This window comes from Oratosquilla oratoria, chromosome 4 (genome assembly GCF_046742065.1).
Source record: "Oratosquilla oratoria isolate Oo_2021 chromosome 4, ASM4674206v1, whole genome shotgun sequence".
Lineage (NCBI taxonomy): Eukaryota > Metazoa > Arthropoda > Malacostraca > Stomatopoda > Squillidae > Oratosquilla > Oratosquilla oratoria.
In genome coordinates, this window is record NC_134780.1 from 44,775,027 (window position 1) to 44,791,935 (window position 16,909).

The following is a 16,909-nucleotide window of genomic DNA, read 5'->3' on the forward strand; positions in this document are numbered from 1 at the left end:
CGTGGTCGGGGACTAGTACAGTCCTTTTGAACCATCACCATGTAGCATGGTTGCTAGCGTCTTGGCCTCGTGATTTTCGACGCACGGGTCAGGGTTCGTATCCCATGGCGGAGCTTCTAAAAATGTTCATATATATATATATATATATATATATTTTTTTTTTTTTTTTTTTTTTGACAGACAAGATTACATAATATTGCTGTTTCTGCATTGTTTATCTTTTTGTTAAGAACTTCAATTTCTCTTGCTAATTTACGGTGTTGGACTGATAGTTTGCTGAGTAGCTGTCCGTATGAGGTTGCAACGTTTCGGTCTTCTCTGGAGACCATCTTCAGGCTAATTGTTTGGGTGTGTATGTGTGCGATGTTTATATACTATTTTATTTCTGATTGTTTGGATGGTGTCGTGTGAAGCGATCATCCTGATTGGCTGCTACGTAGTCATCAGGGATCACTAGGAGAGGTGAGGTCAGGTCCGCTTTTGGGATGGGAGAATCTGGAGGTCTATACTGTGTATGTTCATGGTTGGTTTTAATTCTGCTATATAAATTGCTTCAATAAATGCTAATCTGCGGGAGTCTCTTTCTCTGTCTGTTATTACTGTTCCTTCTTCTAAGTTTTGACGGGTGAGGGAAGTATTATGTTTGGTGTTATAGTGATTCTTTATGGATCCATGTTGTAGGTGGCAGGTCAAACGTCTTGTAAGTTTAGTCCTCGTCATTCCAATGTATGTTTGAGACCCACAGTTCTCAACGGTACAGTTATGTTGGTAAATGACGTGATTATCTTGTAAAGACGATGTCGATTTGGGAGGGCGGTTTCTCAGTAAAAGTTGTGACGTCTTTCGGGTCTTGTAGTATATGGTCAGTGATATTTTGTCTTCTGGGTCAGTGGGCTTGACGTGTTTTGTAATTATGTCCTTAATGACTTTTTCATCTGTCTTATATTCTAATGACATGTAATTTCTGTAATATATATTGATGTTTTCTTGTTTTTGTGTGGTAGGTTTGTTAGAATACCAGTTGTTGATGGCTCGTTTTGTTGCTTCGTTAATTAACTTGTTGCTATACCCATTGTTAATAAGGACTTGGGTAAGTCTTTCCAGTTCAGTGTGTGTATCTTTCCATGTAGAGCAGTGTGATATGGCGCGTCGTATGTATGCGTTGATAGTGGAGTTTAAATATCGATGAGGGCATTCACTTTTACCATTAAGACAGGTTTTTGTTGCTAGGTTTTACGTATACTGATGTGGTGTACTTGTTGTTATGACTGGTTACTAAGACATCGAGGAAGGGCAAACGTCCGTTGTTCGATTCTTCGAACGTAAAATTAAGGCCGGAAGCTTCTATGAGTTGTTCTCTGAGTCTTTGGAGTTCTTGAATATCTTTGACTCTAACGAAAATATCATCTATATAGCGGCAATAAATGGATGGTCGGTTGGTGGCGAGTGTAAGCTTCTCTATGGTTCCCATGAAAAAAATTGCGAAAAGGACTCCTAAGGGGCTTCCCATGGCGACTCCATCTATTTGTTTGTACATATTACCGCGTGGACATGTGAAGGGGGCTTCTTTGGTACAGATCTCTAAAAGGGTGCGTAAGGAAGCTTCTGGAATGTTCAGTGTCGGTGTGTTGTCGCATCGATATACTCTATCTAGGATGAAATGTATTGTTCTGTCGACGTCGATGTTTGTGAATAAACTTTCTACGTCCAGCGATGCTATAATGTGATTTTCTGCAGGAGGGGCATTTGCTAGGATTTCTAGGAATTCTTGGGCTGATGTTAGAGCGTAATCCGTGGGTACGTATGGGGTGAGAATTTCGTCCAGTCTTTTGGCCACTGAATAAGTCGCTGTGGGAATTTGGGAGATGATAGGACGAATGGGGTTGTTGGGCTTGTGTGTTTTTACGTTTCCAAAAGCGTGGCCAGGGGAGTAGTCCCCTGTTAATTTGTTAAAGTGTGGGCTAGACGATGATGCGTTGATGGTATCTATTACATTGTTGATTTTCTTTTTGATCTGTTCCGTGGGATTACGAGTGATTTTTGTGAACTTGGAGGTGTCAGCTAGAATGTTGTCCATTTTTGTGAGGTATTCTTGTTTGGGGATTATGGTAAAGGCTGCGGTCTTGTCGGCTCTTCTGATGGCAATGTCCTCGTTTTCACGGAGTTGTTTGGCTGCTTGAATGTGTCTTTTATGTACTAAATTGCTTTGGAAATTGCCTCTGGTTTTGGATGCTTCTGCAATGAGTGTTGCTTGGAGGTCCGTGGAAACGGTAACTTTCTTTTGTTTTTCCAATTTTTGAATATCATCTAAGAGTACTTCAATTTCCAGTCTTTTTCGGTGTTTTCCTGGTTTGGTAGTGTAGTGGCAGTTGAGTCCCATGTTGAGTAATTCTTCTTGATCTTTGGCGAGTTGTAAGTTGGTGGCAAGGTTGTAGAATCCTTGGGTAGGTTTTGGAAGTTTTATGTTGCCTCCATAACTTCGGGAGAGTTTGGACACATTCCTAGCTTCTGTACCTTGAAGGTGTTGTTGTTGTAGACGATGTAGTTCATTTTCGACGAGTTCTCGTTCTTCGTGTGCAACAGAAACGCGAGGGGACGTTTGGTGTCTTTATTAATAAGTGGGTTATGCGTACATAGGTGAGTCACAACAGGAGAGCTACATGCTCACCGTATGAGGGACAGTTCTAGGCTGACTTGGTGTGTACGTCGTACTCCCTACGCAGAGGGAAATCTATGCCTTGTCCTACATATCTAACAACGAGGGCCTTGTGCCCAAGAGTCCTTCTAAACCTATGGCGCCCTGCTCGTCGTGTCGAGCGCCAGGGCCCAGGACAGCACTACACCACACCTCCCCCACCCTCCGCGCTCGCACGACCACGGCGAGGGGAATGCGCTCGTTCACGTGAGATACGTCGAGTGCGTGGTCGGCGCCAAGAGCGGCGTCCGTAGGCTGGCTCCGGATATCTCCAACGTGCCTAGGTGCCGAGTGCCTATCCCTGTAATTCCGCACCTGCGTTGTCAGGCGATACGGCACGGCACAGGTGACGAGGGGCGGTCACCCAGAAGTGTCCTGTTGGGGGGGAGGGGGCCGCGTAAGATACGTCGACCGCGTTGTCTGCGCTGAGAGCGGCGGCTGCAGAGCTCTTGATATCTCCAACATGCCTAGGTGCCGAGTGCCTATCCCTGCGATTCCGCACCTGCGTTGTCAGGCGATACGGCACGGGCACTGACAGGTGACGGAGTGTGGTCACCCAGAAGTGTCCTGTTGGGGGGGAGGGGGTCGCGTGAGATACGTCGACCGCGTGGGCCTATCCCCGTGAATTACACACCTGCGAAGGGCAGCGCATTGCGGGCGCTGACAGGTGGTGGAGGGCGATGGCCCAGAAGGCATTAGGACGGCAGGTGCCAGTCCTCCAGGGAGAAGGGGCGGAGAGTGCGTGCGTCTGGCGGGGGACCCCTTTCATAGTGACACGATGCATGCGTGCAGGTCCTACTGGGCGTCCGAGACGGTCCCTTTCAATGCCTCCGGTGGGCGGCAGTGGTGTCACCTCCTCCTGGGGTGACGTAATTGCCACGGGTGTGCGGAGGCAGCGTGGCGGTTCCTAAGCTGGGTGGGTGTGGCCTGCGCGAGTCAGCTGGGCGGGTGGCACTCGCGGTGAGCACGGCGAAGCAGGACAAAGGCTTCCTTGTCCGTGTGGCCTGCTTTGGCCTGGGGCCCGTGCAGGGTGGAGCAGTGGGACGAAGGCCTCTTTGTTCGCCCCACTACGTGCACGAAGGCACGACACCATCACTATCACACGATTTTGCACGGTCCCGTGCATGCTCACTGTATCGGCACTGCACTCACGGTCCAGCGTGTTCACTGTCGCCTATGGTCTAGTTCCGTCAGTACGCGCCACTGATTCACGTATCGTCCCATGTTTCATTGTTGCACACTGCAAGCAATTGCAAGCAATTGCAAGCAATCCTACTCACTGCGCCATCTTCGTGTGCAACAGAAACGCGAGGGGACGTTTGGTGTCTTTATTAATAAGTGAGCTACATGTTCACCGTATGAGGGACAGTTCTAGACTGACTTGGTGTGTACGTCGTACTCCCTACGCAGAGGGAAATCTATGCCTTGTCCTACATATCTAACAACGAGGGCCTTGTGCCCAAGAGTCCTTCTAAACCTATGGCGCCCTGCTCGTCGTGTCGAGCGCCAGGGCCGAGGACAGCACTACACCACACTCGTAAGTGTACGGGAACATCTGCTTCTTTCCAAGTGGCTAGGACCTTATCTAATTGTTCTTTCAATTGCAGAGAGAGCTGCTGTTTCTCTTGCAATTGGCGTTCTACGAGTTCCTTTCTGAACTTGTAGGTTAGCTCCGAGTTCCTGGTTCTCTCGTCATGAAGTTTAATATTAGTGTATCCAGGAAGAATATTTTCTTGTTGACAGACGAGATTAAATAATATTGCTGTTTCTGCATTGTTTATCTTTTTGTTAAGAACTTCAATTTCTCTTGCTAATTTACTGTGTTGGACTGATAGTTTGCTGAGTAGCTGTCCGTATGAGGTTGCAACGTTTCGGTCTTCTCTGGAGACCATCTTCAGGCTAATTGTTTGGGTGTGTATGTGTGCGATGTTTATATACTATTTTATTTCTAATTGTTTGGATGGTGTCGTGTGAAGCGATCATCCTGATTGGCTGCTACGTAGTCATCAGGGATCACTAGGAGAGGTGAGGTCAGGTCCGCTTTTGGGATGGGAGAATCTGGAGGTCTATACTGTGTATGTTCATGGTTGGTTTTAATTCTGCTATATAAATTGCTTCAATAAATGCTAATCTGCGGGAGTCTCTTTCTCTGTCTATTATTACTGTTCCTTCTTCTAAGTTTTGACGGGTGAGGGAAGTATTATGTTTGGTGTTATAGTGATTCTTTATGGATCCATGTTGTAGGTGGCAGGTCAAACGTCTTGTAAGTTTAGTCCTCGTCATTCCAATGTATGTTTGAGACCCACAGTTCTCAACGGTACAGTTATGTTGGTAAATGACGTGATTATCTTGTAAAGACGATGTCGATTTGGGAGGGCGGTTTCTCAGTAAAAGTTGTGACGTCTTTCGGGTCTTGTAGTATATGGTCAGTGATATTTTGTCTTCTGGGTCAGTGGGCTTGACGTGTTTTGTAATTATGTCCTTAATGACTTTTTCATCTGTCTTATATTCTAATGACATGTAATTTCTGTAATATATATTGATGTTTTCTTGTTTTTGTGTGGTAGGTTTGTTAGAATACCAGTTGTTGATGGCTCGTTTTGTTGCTTCGTTAATTAACTTGTTGCTATACCCATTGTTAATAAGGACTTGGGTAAGTCCTTCCAGTTCAGTGTGTGTATCTTTCCATGTAGAGCAGTGTGATATGGCGCGTCGTATGTATGCGTTGATAGTGGAGTTTAAATATCGATGAGGGCATTCACTTTTACCATTAAGACAGAGGTTTTTGTTGCTAGGTTTTACGTATACTGATGTGGTGTACTTGTTGTTATGTTTATTTCTACCTACAAATCCCATCTGGCAATAGGGTGCCATAATGTGTATCGTGCTCTAATGTTTCTATGCCCAGGTCTGCGTCTGGGACAGTGAGCGTTAACCTCTTGTAGCCGCCAGTCATGCCTGGGTCGACGAAATAAAACTCTGAATATCTCGCCAGCACTATTTGTGTTTCACTTAACCACGCATAGTTCCTCTCACTACCACAGCACAGAATTATGTAAGTGTACATATGCGCTCTCACCCTGTTTTCTATCTTCAAAGAATATGTAACATAAACAACCTGATGTGTGACTTTACCATGTACCATGTGACTTAACCATGTACAGGGAACATTCATACGCGTGAAACAAGGATAATGTTAACAGAGTAATAGTAATACGGGATAACGCTTACATAATACAAGATGTAGTACATGTTGGTAATAATATGTGACACCTCAAAATGCTTCATATTGCAGGAATCCTATGAAACAGCAAAGAAATCTGGATTTGTTCTGACGGTTTCCGCAGTCAAGTAACCCAGACATAGCTTCTGTTGTTTAACAGTGACGAGCAATACGTTAAATATGCAAGTAAAACAAGGATGCGGCATTATTGACAACTTTACTAATATTCCTCCTCAATCACAGCAGTGCCAGGGGGTTACCAGACTATCTATGAAGCAAATCAAACATTCATAGACTGGCTAGCAAATACAAAGTTGGAGGTGTAAGAAAGCCATACGATACTACTACTACTGTTAGTTTAATTCATAGGCACCTGTCAATCCATTTACCAGACAAGTTTCCGTAAAATGACAGCCCTGATTTGGGGTCCCAATTCTTAAAAGAAGGTAAATCTGGGACCCCCTACTCACCATCTCACCTACAAGTCGAGGTCCACCACGCCTCCTGTGGAATTCTCTTGGACACCACTCGGGCAAAAGGTAGAGCCGGAGGAGGCAATGTGAAAAATCAGAAAATAAGGCTCAACTTCGGCTTGTCGCTACGCACACGCAGTGCACTATGTATGATTCTCTCCTTCTGGGGTAAGTTTGGCCACTTGCTCCGAATGGGTCACCATCTCATCCACAGATTGGGGACCACCACACCTCCTGTGGAATCCACTTGGCCACCACTCACGCCAAAGGTACTGACGCCAGAGGAGGAAATGTGAAAAAAGTTCAACGTTGGGTCCTTGCCACGCACACACCTTTGTGTCCAGGTTCCTCAAGTCTACCTCGCAGTGAAGTGTGCACAATTTTCTCCCACTGGGGTAAGTTTGGGCCAAATCGGTGACATGATGATTTTTTTCGTTTTGGGATAATTTTGATTACTTGCTCTGATTGGGCCACCATCTCACCCACGGGTCGAGAGCCACCATGCCTCCTGTGGATTCCACATGAACACCACTCAGGCCAAAGGTACGGGCGCTAGAGGAAGAAATATGAATAATACAAAAATAATCAATTTTGACTGGTCGCTACGCACACGCTCTTGAGTCCAGGTTTCTCACGTCAACCTCACGGTGCACTGTGCACGACTCTCTCCCTCTGAGGTAAGTTTGGGCTAAATCGGTGACGTGACGATTTCTGGAAAAATCCATGTTTCATTATTTGAATTCTTTTAATATCTTATCCAATTCGGCGATATAAAACAGTCCCTTCAGTGTACAAGGGAAAAATCAAGATCTAAGAATATAAGGTCTAACCACTTCCGACCGAATTTCGAGGGAGTTGGCGCAGCGGGCCCGTGAACGTCACCTGGCTGTTGAAAGTGGGGTTGGCGGGTCCTATAGCTGTCAGTTGAAGCTGGTGCGCTCCACGCAATTAGTTATATTCTGACAAATATTATATAAAATATATATATAAATATATATGAATATATAATATATATGATATATAATATATATATATATAATATATAAAATATTATAGTTCCTGTCTTCCTTGGCGTATATTTAGACCTTGGGAAAAATAGTGGTCTTCATCTACGAAGTCGCTCATGATAGGAAACAAAAGAAGATAATAGTAAATTTCTAGTGTGTTCGCATCACATTGTATTTTCTTTTATTGCTATATCTACTCTAATAATGGAAGATTTCGAAGGCTTCACATCCAAAAAGTTGAATAAGTCCATTGAAAATATTAATCACTGTAGTGCAGGGAATTAATTTGAAAAAAGAAGAACATCTCAAGTTGGATACTATACCATGGAGTTGAAAATATTTAGACTTAATTCCCTCCCGTGAGGCTGGATTGCATGATCTGGAGCAAAAACTTGAGCAAGAAAAGGAAACAACATGGTTCAGAAAACAGAGATTGATAAATTGAGAAGGGAAAATGAAACTTAGGCAAATGAGAGAAAAAATATTCTAAACACTATGGAGGAAAAGGAGACTAGACCAACAACAAATGAGGACAGGAGAGATAGAATAATCATAAAGATATCATGGAGCAACACGAAAGAGATAGTTTTAAGGAAGGAAAGGTTGTCATATATATATATATATATATATATATATATATATATATATATATATATATATATATATATATATATATATATATAAGAGAGAATCTAACCAGAGATCTATAGACAAATCTACAAGCCAAGGATACAACACCTCATGGGAATTACGCCAAGAACAAGAAATACAAATGATTAGGGAAATTAGGGAGCTGTCTAGTGAAGACCTAAGGTCTCTTGTAGTTTCCTTCATTCTTATGTTCTTATCAACACTCTAGGGAAGGACTAGGATGTAACAGACCAGACTGATAGCATGTATAGGTGAGGGAAGTATAAGAGAAATTGCACATGCTCGATGAAAAAAAAAATCAGGTCACAAGCCATGGCAAAAGAGGTAATCAGCAAGTCTTGGAAGTTAGCTGGAGAAGAAAAATGAAAAGATATTTCGATTAGGAAAGATGCTAATGAAGAGGAACAAGTAAAGGCACAAAAGCTCTTAGAAGACAAAGCCAAAAATGATAGGAGAACCAAAGAAGATTTTTTTTTTTTTTTTTTTGAGTTGTGAATTAGAAGGTGAAGAAATAATTTCCAAGAAAACATGAAGGCAGTATTGCAAAGGAAGGACTACAAGGAAACTTAGAATAGTATATGCTAATGTTGATGGTCTACTATTGGCTAGGTTGGAGATAAATGACTATTTTAAGATAAATGAGCATGGCATTTTGTGCCTGGTGGAGACTAAATTTCCAAATTTCTTTGATACACAACAGACATACCTGGAGAAGAGTCAGAGAAGATAAAAAAGGGTAGAGTGGTAATGTTTGTGGTGAGCATTGACATAAATGTGGAAAAAGTAAATCTGAGTGAAGGCAAGGCTGAAGCAATTCACCTAAAACTAAGTATCAAAAGGCACAATAAAAGAGACTTCATAGTGGCATATGTCCCTACAAAGACAAGAGCTTGGGGTGAAACTGAATATTAAGAAATGTTATTGAATACAGCTGTTTTCCAGTAGTAAATATTGAACAAAGTAGCAACATAGTCCTTACTGGAGATTTTAATTACAGTGAAGTCAACTGGGAGGAATGGGAAGCAAGCAGCAAAGCAAATTCCTGGAGAAATACTCTATTGAGTATAACAATGGAGAACACAATGACCCAGTGGGTAAAGGATGTGACCTGAGTAAGAGGAGATGACACTCCCACAAGGTTAGATCTGTTACTAACCAAAGAGCAAGACATCATCAGCTCTTTAAACTACCTTTGTCCAATAGGAAAAAGTGACCATGTTACAAATTAATTTCAGCTGGGGGATGAGGAAATAGAGCTAAGGAATAAATCACACAGGCAAGGGAGACTCAATTTTAGGAAAACAGATTTCTTAGGGTTGAAAAAATTCTTTGAAGAAACAAACTGAGAGGAATTCATGAATACCATAGGAATAAGGAGGAAATTGAAAATCTTTCTTGACTTTTACAACAGGGGAGTGATTAAACATCTGCCAAAGACTAGAGAAAGGAAGCAGAAACAGGACTGGTTTAACAAAAAGTGTGAGATTGTGAAAAGGGCCAGGGACATGGCTTGTGGAAAATGGAGGAAGAAAAGAAACAATAAAAGAAAAGAAGCTTAAAAACAAGCTAGGAATGAATATACAACAATTTACAGGGAGGAAGAAAGCAATTTTAAAAGAAGTATAGTAGATAAATGCAAAGATGAACAAAAACTGTTTAACAGGTTTATAAATGGTAAGTATAATCATCAAGTTAATAGTGGGTGGTGAGGTCTTTAAAGATCCCTCAGCTCAGGCAGAAATAATGAATGAAAGTTTTCAATCTGTCTTCACAATAGAGTGCAATTTTATTTAGTTTTTATTTATTTATTTTGAGAAAAGCGATGGTAGGAAAAAACCAGGTTTAGCAGATATAAATGTAGAAGTGAGGGAAGTGATCAATCTCTTGGGATCATGGGATATGACAAAAGCTTCAGGACCTAACAGGATCTCAAATTGGATACTCAAAGAATGAAGGGAACAACTAATGGACAAGATCTACAGTCTTATTACATGTTCATTGAATAAAGGCATTGTGTCATTTGATTGGAAAGGGGCAAATGTGGTGCCAATACACAAAGGTGAAAATAAGGAGACACCCCTAAATTTTAGGCCAGCAACACTAACCAGTATGATATTAAAATAATGTGAAAGGATTGTGAAAGATCAATGGACCAAATATCTTGACGAGATGAACATTCTGACAGACAGTCAGTTTGGCTTCAGATCAGGAAAGTTTTGTGTAATGAATCTTTTAAGCTTTTACCCAAGAGTGATTGATGTGCTGCAAGAGAGAAAGGGGTGGGTGGACTGAATGTACCTTGACCTAGAGAAGATATTTGATACATTACTTAATAAATGACTTAGGTGGAAACTGGAGCATGTTGGAGGACTGAGTGGCAAACTACTAGAATGGATGAAAGACTTTTTGAAGGAATGATACATAAGGACAGTAGTAAAGGATGAGATGTAAAGATGAAGAGCAGTAATGAGCAGAGTTCTATAAGGTTCAGGGCTTATGCCAAGAATGTTTCTTGTCGATGTCACTGATATGATGGAAGGAACAAGCTATGCCAACATGTTTGCAGATGATGCAAAAATCATGAGAAAAGTGAAAAACAAGGAGGATGGTAGACTATTGCAAAAAGATCTAGCCACTATTTTTGCATGGAGCCAAGAATGGGAAATGAAGTTCATTACCAGAAAATACAAAGTACTGGAAATGGGCAATAGTGGCAAAAGACGATCCTTAAACTATTCCTTGGGAAGTGAACCTATCAAAAAAGGTAAAGAGGAGAAAGATTTGGGAGTGTTGATAGAGGATAACCTGTTATTTGACAGACATATCAACAGGACTGTGTGAGAGACGTGCAGGCTACTGCAGAAAATTATACTCATCGTGGCTTTCCACTATATGGATGAAGAGATGATGAAAAAACTCATCGAAACCCTGATAAATCAAAGACTGGAATATGTATCAATAGTATGGTCCCCATACAGAGTGAAGGATATAAGTAAGATCGAGAGAATGCAAAGGGCATTGATCAAACTGGTCCCCAGCCTGTAAGATGAACCATATGAGGAAAGACTAAGTGTACTGGGTTTGCTAACTTTGAAAGACAGAAGAGAAAGAAGCGATATGATTACAGTATTCAGGTCACTAAAGGGGATGGATTGCATTGACAGTAGAGATCTGATTAAAGATGGGAGGGCTTAAAGAGGTTATGAGAGTAAATTAAGACCACATGTCTAAAGGATATGAAGGAATAGTTTTCCATATATATGCATGAATATTATGTAGAATAGCTAAGAAGGTGATATAGCCCAAGCTCAAACAATACATGAGTTCAAATCTAAATATGATAATTGTAAATAAAGGGTATTGATTAAGTTGAAACTATACATGAATTTGAGTCTATATATGTTAGACAGATAATAGGAGATGGGACCCAACAAGCATTGCTCCTTTCCTGTATACTACAATTAGGTAAATATAAAAGCTGCAAAAACTACCCAGCAAATATAGTAGGAATTATTGGAGGAGTATTTGAACATAAGACCAAAAAAGTAATCATTACTTTATATAATTCTCTTTAACCTCTTCAGTATGATGATGTCCACATAGGCATCATGAGGCACGAGTGGGTACACGAGGATGCCAGTCTTGGCATCTTGATGATATATATTTTTTTCTAAGTTGTACATGATCAAGTTACCCCTGGATTCTGTGAACTGGTTTGATCACGATTTTTGTGTTTATTATTACTCAGAGTAAAAGAGAATGAGCAATACAGCAGTGACTTTATATTCTGTAATGCGAGTAGTGATACTCCATACATATGGCAGCCAATGCTGCACTTGAGAACTTGACTCATAATGAAGTGATTAAAGACCTCATCTTAATACTGTGTAGTTTTGGTCCCCATACCTTATGACATAGACAAATTAGAAAATATTCAATGTAGAATTACTAAAATGATCCTTTACATAAACCCTATCAAAAGCATCTAAGTGAACTTCATTCATTTAATTTGTCCAAATACAGAGTGTGGGAATAATTTGAAGGCTTTTAAATGTTCCATGGCTTCATTAATATGAATGTAGATGATTATTTTATTATGGACTGTAGTAATGTCATAAGATACTCTACAAAAGATCAAATACCAACAAATAAACATAAACATTTGGAACAAACTACCTGTTTATTTTGTAAATTCAAATACAATTGATACTTTTAAAAAATGTCTAGATAAATATATGGTGTCCAATTCTAATTTAACCAATTTCTCAGCATCTTCAGCTCGTACTTAAATTAAGTCTGTAGTTCTTACCTACTTCCACTTTCAATTTGCAAGCACCCCTGTAAGGACCAACAAGTCTGTTGTTGTTTGCATTGCCTTTGTATTCCTTTGTAATGTTTACCATTTACAAAACAAACTAAAGAGTGATTTCATGCATTTCTCAATATACAATCATTATAAATAAAATCACAATCAAAAATAGTGTCTCTTGGTATTCTCTGTGAAGGTCACATTTAGGAGACATTCATGAAAAAAAAAGGGAACTTGGTCAAACATGGGACAAATTTGATTGACATTATCTCATAGCTGGAATTTGGGTAGGGATTGAATGAAATTGTAACAGTGACTTTCTTGTAGGATGCAAGTGCCTTCACTGCAGCTTAGGGATCGTAAGTCCATATTCCCAACTCACATTGTCTCTCATGAATGTTAAACCATCATCCATCTTATTTCCTGCCTTCAGATTCATCTTTATCTACTCTGCCTGCACTCACCTGTTGTTTGGGGCTTGTAGTAATTATCTAGTTCTAGGCCCTTGCCATTCCACATTTGTTCCAAAATGCAGTCCTTGAAAGCATACTGCGAGATATATTTCAGCCAGAATAATTTCAGACCCTATATGACTGTACAAATGGTGTCACCACGTATTGTACTTTGACTTCTCAATTTCCAATCATTCTACATGAAGGACACAAAAGAAATAAAAGTCAGTATATTCACTCATGCCATGTGCAGCCATGGTGTGTATTGAGATAAAATACTATTGAGTATAAAACATAACATTTCTACACCTACAAAATAGACACACAGATTAATGCGTATCACATCATCTGGAATAATGGGGCCAGTCCAAGTTTCATGTGACCAATCATGGAACCAGCAAATGTAATAAAATCAGCTGTGGGCATTGTCCTGATGTTTTGTGACCAGTCAATGGGCTACATCAAGTACAATACATCCAATTACAATGCTGGTCCATATCCTGTGACCTATCACGAAGTGCCTGACTCGAAAGTTTAAGCACTTATGTTTACCATTGGGGCATTATCTCTAAATCTATTATAAAATCCAATTCACACCAAAATATATTTAACAAATTACTTCCATACTCTGTTTGAAAGACGGTTTTAGACTATAAAAAGCTTTTTCATTTCTTTTTGTCACAAATAACCCCCCAAAATATTGACCAATTCATTACCAATTCAAATTAAAGTGTTTTACTATAAACATTATGCAGGAAATACCTTACATTATATGTGAATTACCTCACAAAGGAAAATAGGTGCTCGGTAATAATTCATACAAAAACTTACACATTATGCCTTAAATTATAATAACTATGGTATCATACATCATTAACCATCACCGTTACTTATGCAGTTCTATATCTATACATTAATTATTTACATATCAATCAAACTTGACTAGATATTTGTATAGACATACATCCATCACTGACAAAATTTCTTAGCAGATTCTTTCTGTAACTTTACATGTAATGACTGCTTTGATCAAGTATTGAATCAGATAATGTTCATATGATCCTTGCAAACAAGAAACTGCATGAATTCAACAATTCAAAGCATTTTGAATTCCTTAAATGACCAACTTTAGAACAAGTCCAGGTCATGTTGAATAAAACAGATCTTAGGCTATCCTGAGAAATCTGCACCAGACTGATGATCTGACAAGGGTGTCAAGATATATTCTTAAGATGACAGTACCACATCCTTGTAAATAAAAGCTGGTGACTAAAGATAATCACTAAAAGGGGCAATCCATTAAAATGGAAAACAGGAACATTGCAGCAATTCCTGATATGACTATGCCAGCCCAATTAGTATTGTCTACTTTAAGACTTGGTCCCACTGAACCAAATAGGCAAGGGACCTTCCAAAACTGAAGCACATACCAAGGGTCCTGATAACATTAATGGAGATATCTTAGGCAAATTACACTTACCATCTTCTACAGGCCCAAGAAAATGCCTAAAACTAACTCCAGTAACAATGTACTAGACATTTCATGCTCCATTACATCACTATAAGGCCTAGTGAAAGCATTAGTCATGATAAAAGACTGGACATAGTAAAAGAAATAGGGAATATATATATTTTTTTCTCTTAAGATTTCAGATTTAACAATGACATTTCCAGATTATAAGAATTTTTGGAGACCATAAATTTAGTTATATTTATGCCCAATAAAAATTTTGAAACTTAAGAACTTTAGAGAGCTTATGTAGAGTTCACTTCATATGAAGAGAGTCTAACAAGCCAGTACCAAATGAGAGTACCAACACAGAAACACATATATGGAGCTTGTTACAGCATCACAACACTACATTCAAATTGGACAAAAGATTCACATCAAATGATGTTAAATTTAAAACCTCATTAAAGCCATAATGAAAGACCTGTTCTAAATGCAATGAAAAAATTGCCATTAATCTTAGTACATCTATATTATTTCTATAAAATGCTTAAAAATATAGCTCCTGCTAAAACATTCTACTCTCTTCTAATTTGACCACTGTACATTCACCAACGAAACCTGATAAAGTGTATTTACGACTCTTCTGAATCTAACTTTTATATCTTTCTCCATGCAGAGATGGATTTGTGGTTTAGACAGAATTTGCTAGTACAGAATTATTTATCTTACATGTGATGGTTAATAGCATGAGCATTCATGCCATATTGGGTCAAACCCGTGAACAACAGATTAGCAGTGCAAGATTACAAAGCATGTCTGCATATTGGGTTTTCATTGTATAACAATATTTACCCCAAATCAATTTTTACTAGAGGATCTAGAAAACTTTTAATTTGAAAAGCAGCATTTCAACATTAGTGGTCTGCTACAAAATACTTGTAAGGTACTACACAATTATATTTTCAGTCAAAATTTGCATCAAGCTAGATAAAAAAAAATTATATTAATGATAAATAAAATGTATGCCTGAAAAATATTTCTTATCAAATAATTCAATGTATACTTTCTAATGCCAGATGCCTTGTGACCACAAGCTGAAGTTAACCATGTTATCTTATAAAATTTACTTTTTAAATATTTAAAGGTCAGAATGCACAATGGGAGACACTGTGCCAAAAACTCCTAAGGGGGATGGGGGTGGGCAAGAGAGAGAGAGAGAGAGAGAGAGAGAGAGAGAGAGAGAGAGAGAGAGAGAGAGAGAGAGAGAGAGAGAAAGAGAGAGAGAGAGAGAGAAACAAAACATTGCCAACTACTCTCACAAAATATTCTTGCTATTAAACAATTTTGGCAACAAAACTGCTATTTTTCAATTCTGAATAAATCATCTGCATTTTAAAAACAGCTTTGGCTATTGTTGGGAATCTTTACAAGTGTGACATACGAGTAGTCAAACATATTCACACACCATTGTTAAACATTGAATCTATTGAATAGCATTGAGAAAATTTAATAAATTATGGTCTAGCGTGTACCTGCCAAATGTAAAGATAGTTAAGGAATGTACCAACAGAACCAACACTGTTAATAATTTTAATTTCCACATTTTTAAAACTAAACTTTCACCATTTACCTCCTTTTCTTCAGATTCAATTAAATTCTGGAAATTTTTTCAATAGAATGCACGAGTGTGTATGCGATAAAAAATTCATAAGGTGCTATTTTCTAGATACAATGTTTGACTACTATGAAGTTCCACCCAATGCATGATAAATGACTGTGTCTTAGGGACCTTCAGAAATTCAGTCTTATAAACACTTTAATCAAAATATGACTATTACAATGGGATAGTTAATGAAACCATTTCTTAATGGTAGTGGGTGGTTTAAAAAATTATTTCATCTATTGCATTCTGACCTTTAAAAAAACACCAAAAGAGTTGTCCCTTTCCTCCCCTGATGAACTCCTGGATGGTATAAACCTTCTTGCCAGAAAAGAAAGAAAAAAAAAAAAAAAAAAAAAAAAAAAAAAAAAAATTAGATTCCATTGTGCTTCATGTGAAAGTACTTTGGTGTGGCCAAGCTTGAGATTATTCATACCCTTAAGTATTGTGCTCATTCGAGTCATCATTGCAAATATATTAAATGTTTAGTTTCCAACATGTGGTATTGTCCTCAAATTATCAGTCTGTATGTGACTTATTGGCCAAGCAAGGATATCAAGCAAAAATGAAACATGAGCCCAGAAGGAATGCACAGCGCAAAGATATCTATATATGTATTTGTGTGTGTAGCCTACATATGTATATATACACACACACATATATATATATACATATATACACGTATATACACACAGTTTTGTACAAAAATAATAAAAATGGTGGACAATTATAAAATTAAACTGTCAAATCCTCCCAATCTTCAATTTCACGTGGTGTAAGCTTAACTCTAATTTTGGTGAGTGCACTCAATTCATCATGCGACTTGGGAGAAAGAGGATTTTCCTCCAGATCCAATTCTTCTAAAACTTTGTCTTCTTTTACCTTCTCTATTTCCACATCTGGAAAACAAAAAAAACAGTAATTACACTCTGATCATTAACCTTACTAATGCATCTACGACTACCTTAGTCATGCCCAAACAACAA

At 39.0% G+C, this 16,909-nt stretch overlaps 1 protein-coding gene across 2 annotated transcripts in view; it reads right to left on the minus strand.

The window, feature by feature from the left end:
• Positions 1-13,041: 13,041 nt before the first annotated feature.
• Positions 13,042-16,909, minus strand: part of LOC143024840 (leucine-rich repeat-containing protein 40-like) — a 44,163-nt gene continuing 40,295 nt past the window's right edge. For both annotated transcript variants that reach the window (XM_076184117.1, XM_076184118.1), the window contains exon 4: positions 13,042-16,822. In XM_076184117.1, the coding sequence (XP_076040232.1) occupies positions 16,659-16,822 (164 nt within the window). In that variant the 3' untranslated portion in view covers positions 13,042-16,658. The remainder of the gene's footprint in view (positions 16,823-16,909) is intronic.